Source organism: Littorina saxatilis, linkage group LG15 (genome assembly GCF_037325665.1).
Source record: "Littorina saxatilis isolate snail1 linkage group LG15, US_GU_Lsax_2.0, whole genome shotgun sequence".
In the NCBI taxonomy this organism is placed as follows: Eukaryota; Metazoa; Mollusca; class Gastropoda; order Littorinimorpha; family Littorinidae; genus Littorina; species Littorina saxatilis.
Window position 1 is genome coordinate 42,640,349 of NC_090259.1, and position 7,500 is coordinate 42,647,848.

General features: G+C 42.4%; 1 protein-coding gene across 1 annotated transcript in view; it reads right to left on the reverse strand.

Moving 5' to 3' along the window:
• Positions 1–4,297: 4,297 nt before the first annotated feature.
• Positions 4,298–7,500, reverse strand: part of LOC138948130 (receptor-type tyrosine-protein phosphatase F-like) — a 9,231-nt gene continuing 6,028 nt past the window's right edge. Inside the window, exons 6-7 of the mRNA XM_070319642.1 lie at positions 6,742–6,792; positions 4,298–4,414 (exon numbers count right to left, since the gene is read on the reverse strand). Of these exons, the coding sequence (XP_070175743.1) occupies positions 4,350–4,414; positions 6,742–6,792 (116 nt within the window). The 3' untranslated portion in view covers positions 4,298–4,349. The remainder of the gene's footprint in view (positions 4,415–6,741; positions 6,793–7,500) is intronic.

Below are 7,500 nucleotides of genomic sequence, written 5' to 3' on the forward strand. Positions count from 1 at the left end.
AACGAACATGACATATTATTGTCAAAGGTATAATGAAAACTGTTTCAAGCAACAAAAAACGTGTGAAACTTCGAGGGAAGAAAAAATCCGTGAAACTGAGGAGTCAATGAAGCAACTACGTTGCAAGTAATAGCAATGTAGCATCGTTACATAAGTCATGTTATGAAATTAATTAGGTACATTTATTTACTGAAACGTGTAAAAGGTACAATTAAGGCATTAACAATATAAATATGTTCAGGCTAAGTGAGAACGAAATGTGCCATGCATAAGGAATGAGAAATATCTGTCTTTAAAAGTCTTGGCATTGACAGAATGTTTGAGACCGCTTGGAAGGGAATTCCAAAGATTAGTCCCTTAAAAGAGTAGGCTGGACTTAAAAAGATCTATACATGGCCGAGGAGCATACATTTTTGTCGGGTCTCTTAAATTGTGGGAAGTGAATTGAGAAGAAAGAGGTGCAGGCGCTCTTCTAATTATGAGTTTATGCATCAAAACGCCTTTATTGTACATGAGTCTTGATTTAGGAGGAAGAATGTTTAAAAGTTTATAGTCTTCGTTGGAAACCGAGACTTGTAATAAAATAACTTTGATTGCTCTTTTATGTATACTAAATAAAGGTTTCAGAGTTTTTGCACTCGCACAATCCCATAGTGTTGACGCATAATCAATGATCGATTGAATGTGAGCGTTAAAGAAAAGTTGCCTGCCATGCCTGTTCAAGAAGTGTTTTATTCTGGACAACAAGTAAAGCCTCTTGGAGAGTACTTTACAAACTCCTGTAACGTGATCAGTCCACGATAAATCGTTATCAAGAATAACACCTAGAACTTTGTGTTTATTAACTTCTTCAACAATGTGATTATCAATCGTTAAAGGTGGAAGTTTAGATTTTAAGTTTTGGCGTTTTTGTCTGGTGGTAATAAGCATGCTTTTTGTTTTGTCTGGATTAAGAGCCTAGTGGTTTAATTCGGTCCATGCTAAAAGCTCGTTAACACTTTCTTGAAGTTGTTTTGACAATACCTTCACATATGAGTGGGAATTGTGAATAGTGGTATCATCAGCGAAGAGTTCACAATTGCTGCTTATGTGTAGGGGAAGGTCATTAATGTAAATGGTGAAGAGAAGAGGGCCGAGTACAGATCCCTGAGGAATGCCATAACCTACCGACTGCATGCTAGACATAGAGCCGTTGGCGCACACAGATTGTACTCGATCAGAAACAAAAGACTTGATTAACGATATTGTATCATTTCTAAGGCCGTACAGCGCGAGTTTCCTAAGAAGTAGGCCATGATGAATCACATCAAATGCTTTAGCAAAGTCAACGAAGAGAGCAGCACATAATTTGTCTTCGTTGATCTTGCTCAACCACTGATCAACTAAAGAAACAAGTGCTGTGTGGCATGAATGATGAGTTCTGAACCCGGACTGATTTGGGTGAAATAATGCATTTTCGTTAAAATGAGAGAGAGAGAGAGAGAGAGAGAGAGAGAGAGAGAGAGAGAGAGAGAGAGAGAGAGAGAGAGAGAGAGAGAGAGAGAGAGAGAGAGAGAGAGACAGACAGACAGACAGACAGACAGACAGAAGTCAGTCAGTCAGAAGTCAGAAATTGTATTCGCGTAAACACAGGCCCGGTTCATAGCGAAAAGGGTGCTTGGGGGTTTGGGTAATCGAACGATCAGCAATCATCAGTGTTCACATTGGGTTCAGTCCGTTACAAACACAATGCATCGTTCGGAAGCATCCGACTGGTATTCCAAATCAGGAAATAACTGTTCCGTTTTAACAAGATATTTTCCAATACCGATCGCGGTTTGCCAGTCACAACACAAATATGAATCTGTGTTCCCACGAGCTGTTTGGCTTCGTGAAAAGAGTCAGTCTGGCATGGCACGCAGGTAGCATTGTACCAATGTAGACAGGACCTGGAGATCTGCAGAATGGTCGATTTCTTCTCGAAAGGCGTTGCGGTCGACTTGGGGCAGGCGCCGGATAGTTGGGGGCATGCAGACCTGTTTACCCCCATAAGTGTTTTGGAGTAATGCTCAGCCCCAAAAATAGTAATCCTGGCACAAAAATAGTAATCATCCAGCATTCGTCGCCAATTACAACGCACATGACAACTGTGTCTGCGAAACGCAATCATGCACATTATATCCATCATTCACAAACAAAACACATCAGTCAGTTTTTGTAGTCATCATAATTTCAAAGAAGATCACATCAAAAGCACATGCATCACTGATTCTTTTTCTTTTGCTCGTAGTAGGCCTTTTTCAGTGTGTCAAGCGCTTCTCTACTGCACTTGCACTTGCCGAATGAGTGAGGGCGAGACTTCACCACTAGAAGGCTCTCCAGCGTCTCATCAGACAGACATGATCTCTGGTCAGTCCTGTGCTTTTCCACCCCATTTTGCCATTGAAAAAAACCAATGCCAAACATGTGAATCAATAAAATAAAATAATGTTTTTTTTTAAACTTTTTTTTTGTTGATGAAAATCGTAGTCTTGACACGGATAGCGGAATGGCGTATTTTTTGCAGAAAATCGTAATAAATTACGCCAAAATCGTAAGGGTAAACAGGTCTGGGGCATGTCTTCCTCTTGTCGGTACGACGTGGTCTCGGCTGTTTCGCAGTCATATGTCAGCACGTAGTCGTCTCCCCTTGCAATCAGCTGTTTCTTGCCACCTTTTCTTTCACAGACGACTTTTATGAGAGCGCGGTTTCTGTTTCTGTTGAACAGTCTTGCTTTCAGTTGAACGTTCTTTGATCAGTTTAAGGCTAGATCGTATACATCGCCTGGATCAAATTCTTTGTCTGTTGCTGCCAGTTCCGCTGCAGTGGTTTCATCGTCTGCTATCGGTGACGTCACATCACAACACACCTCTGACCTGACATTCTCGCACGTGGCTGACCTTGTTGTGTCACAGTGGGCACGTGGCTGACCTTGTTGTGTCACAGTGGGCACGTGGCTGACCTTGTTGTGTCACAGTGGGCACGTGGCTGACCTTGTTGTGTCACAGTGGGCACGTGGCTGACCTTGTTGTGTCACAGTGAGCACGTGGCTGACCTTGTTGTGTCACAGTGGGCACGTGGCTGACCTTGTTGTGTCACAGTGGGCACGTGGCTGACCTTGTTGTGTCACAGTGGGCACGTGGCTGACCTTGTTGTGTCACAGTGGGCACGTGGCTGACCTTGTTGTGTCACAGTGGGCACGTGGCTGACCTTGTTGTGTCACAGTGGGCACGTGGCTGACCTTGTTGTGTCACAGTGGGCACGTGGCTGACCTTGTTGTGTCACAGTGGGCACGTGGCTGACCTTGTTGTGTCACAGTGGGCACGTGGCTGACCTTGTTGTGTCACAGTGGGCACGTGGCTGACCTTGTTGTGTCACAGTGGGCACGTGGCTGACCTTGTTGTGTGACAGTGGGCACGTGGCTGACCTTGTGTCACAGTGGGCACGTGGCTGACCTTGTTGTGTCACAGTGGGCACGTGGCTGACCTTGTTGTGTCACAGTGGGCAGGCGTGTGCTGTGTTGGAGCGGCCAGGCTGCGTGTTTCACGTGTTTTTTCAACCCTGGAATGTTGTTTATCACAGTCACTTGGCACTTTACTTGGCGGTATAGCGTTGTTGAGATGTTGCGCTTCAATGTCATTTGATACATCGTTGGACAACACACTTTGAAAATCCGAAGTTGCATTGCATGAATGAACGCCCACCTGTGCTCTCCTTTGCTCTGCTCTTTTTCTGTCTCGGCGAATCTGTGCGGCTGACTTTTTTTTCCACTGGCCGGTGGTGACAGCAATGGCGCCTTCTTGGTCATGTTGACTGGCGCTCAGTCGAAGGGCAAACACTGTGTCCTCTCCCTCGCCAGCAACTTTCCACGATTTAACGAGGTGGTCCGACAGCAGGGTGGCAAGGATAGTTTCCACATATTTTGGTAATCCAACAATGGTCATTTTGGCGAGTATATGACGAAAAGTTGCAGAGCACTTGTCAAGGCGACTTGTCTCACGCCAAGGGACACCACTCCGAGAGAGAGAGAGAGAGAGAGAGAGAGAGACAGAGAGAGAGAGAGACAGAGACACAGACAGAGAGACAGACAGAGAGACAGACAGAGAGACAGACAGACAGAGAGACAGACAGACAGAGACAGAGAGCTTAGTACTAAAATGCACCTCAACTAATATTTCATACAAATTCTTATTGATTGTAGCAACATGAAATCAAACAAACATGCAAAGTCTAGAACAACGTACATGCAAAGTCTAGAACAACGTATTTTGTCCGTGGTCAACTCATACGACTCAGAATGAAAGAAAGAAACAAACAACGAAATAAAGAATTAAAAAAAAGAATAAAACAAAGCCAACTGCATGAAAACTACGTTACAAAAGCTGCGATCTGTATCTGTTCAGATTTACAAGAAAAAAAAACGAAATGTATATCAAATGTATTGTAACTTCATGTTCAAGAAGATATTAGGCCAAAAAAAATAGTCTGTTTACGGTAACCCGACCGACCCTATTTTTTTCGCGCGACCCTAGACTTTTTTTGGCATTTAAGAAAAAAAAGAAGAAAAAAACCACCTTTTTTGGGGGGGCAAAATAACGTAAAAATATAGTTTTTTTGGGGGAAAAAAAATCCCGACCTACCGACCCTATTTTTTGGGCCTATGTTACCGTAAACAGACCTATTTGTTTTTTGGCCTTATTATCTACGTTTTCGTATGTAGCTCATTACACATTAAACCTCGTACTTTCCAACCCAACAAACATTTTCATCATTCCGAAGGACCTCTTTCGAAAATTATACGACATGCTTCAAGGTCTTTATTTGGGTTACAATATCAGCGTGGATGTTATTCAGCTTCAAAGAACTGGGTAATCTCCCCCCCCCCCCCCCCCCCCATGATTCTATGATGGATAGACCAGAGCATGATTCTATGATGGATAGATCAGAGCATGATTCTATGATGGATAGATCAGAGCATTGTTCCATGATGGATAGATCAGAGCATGATTCTATGATGGATAGATCAGAGCATGATTCTATGATGTATAGATCAGAGCATGATTCTATGATGGATAGATCAGAGCATGGTTCTATGATGGATAGATCAGAGCATGATTCTATAATGGATAGATCGGAGCATGATTCTATGATGGATAGATCAGAGCATGATTCTATGATTGATAGATCGGAGCATGATTCTATGATGGATAGTTCAGAGCATGAATCTATGATTGATAGATCGGAGCATGATTCTATGATGGATAGACCAGAACATGATTCTATGATGGAAAGGTCAGAGCATGATTCTATGATGGAAAGGTCAGAGCATGATTCTATGATGGATAGGTTAGAGCATGATCTATGATGGATAAGTCCCAGCGTGATTCTATGATGGATAGATCAGAGCATGATTCTATGATGGATAGGTCATATCATGATTCTATGATGGATAGTAAGAGCATGATTCTATGATGGATAGTTAGAGCATGATTCTATGATGGATAGATCAGAGCATAATTCTATGATGGATAGTTAGAGCATGATTCTATGATAGATTTGTTTGTTTGTTTGTTTGCTTAACGCCCAGCCGACCACGAAGGGCCATATCAGGGCGGTTTTATGAAAGATAGTTAGAGCATGATTCTATGAAGGATAGATCAGAGCATGATTCTATGATGGATAGATCAGAGCATGATTCTATGATGGATAGATCAGAGCATGATTCTATGATGGATAGATCAGAGCATGATTCTATGATGGATAGATCAGAGCATGATTCTATGATGGATAGATCACAGCATGATTCTATGATGGATAGATCACAGCATGATTCTATGATGGATAGGTTGACAGAGCATGATTCTATGATGGATAGGTTGACAGAGCATGATTCTATGATGGATAGGTCAGAGCATGATTCTATGATGGATAGGTTGACAGAGCATGATTCTATGATGGATAGGTTGACAGAGCATGATTCTATGGTGGATAGGTCAGAGCATGATTCTATGATGGATAGTTAGAGCATGATTCTATGATGGATAGATGAGAGCATGATTCTATGACGGATAGATGAGAGCATGATTCTATGATGGATAGGTTGACAGAGCATGATTCTATGGTGGATAGGTCAGAGCATGATTCTATGATGGATAGTTAGAGCATGATTCTATGATGGATAGGTTGACAGAGCATGATTCTATGGTGGATAGGTCAGAGCATGATTCTATGATGGATAGTTAGAGCATGATTCTATGATGGATAGATGAGAGCATGATTCTATGATGGATAGATGAGAGCATGATTCTATGATGGATAGATGAGAGCATGATTCTATGATGGATAGATGAGAGCATGATTCTATGATGGATAGATGAGAGCATGATTCTATGATGGATAGTTAGAGCATGATTCTATGATGGATAGATGAGAGCATGATTCTATGATGGATAGATGAGAGCATGATTCTATGGTGGATAGATGAGAGCATGATTCTATGGTGGATAGTTAGAGCATGATTCTATGATGGATAGTTAGAGCATGATTCTATGATGGATAGTTAGAGCATGATTCTATGATGGATAGTTAGAGCATGATTCTATGATAGATAGTTAGAGCATGATTCTATGATGGATAGATGAGAGCATGATTCTATGATGGATAGTTAGAGCATGATTCTATGATGAATGTGTGCATGGTAGGAGGAAAGCATTGCAATTTACCTTGTCCTAAATTGACACTGGCTCTCCTCTGCGTCATTTGCCGTTGAAAAGCTTGAAGAAAGCATATGTTTTTATCAAAAATCGGTCTTTCTAAACAAGCCATGTTACGAAGCAACAACACTGCACAACAGAAACGAAGACATAAAACAGACAAAGAAGGAGAGCAAATGCTCATACGACTCAACTTCGCAAATACGATTCAGAAACAAATTATCTTCTCCCCTGGATCCATAAACGCTCGATGAAAGGGTAATTTCCTATTTATACCAACGACCTATCGGAAGGCGTGATATTAGAGCGGTACTTCTTCTTCTTCTTTGTTCATGGGCTTAGACTCCCACGTTCACTCATGTTTTTAGCACGAGTGGAATTTTACGTGTGTAACCGTTTTTACCCCGCCATTCAGGAACATACGCCGATATCGGGGGAGGCATGCTGGGTATTTTCGTGTTTCTATAACCCACCGAACTCTGACATCGATTAAAGGATCTTTTCCGTGCGCACTTTGTCTTGTGCTTGCGTGTAAACACGAAGGGGGTTAAGTCACTAAGCAGGTATGTACATAGGTTGACCTGGGAGATCGGAAAAATCTCCACTCTTAACCCACCAGGCGGCAGCGACCGGGATTCGAACTCACGACCTCCCGATTAGAAGGCCGACGTCTTACCACCACGCCACTGCACCCGTCTTAGAGCGGTGCATTTGGATGGCCCAAAAGATGTACGTCGCGGACTACCAATGCTCATTACTGAAGATTCT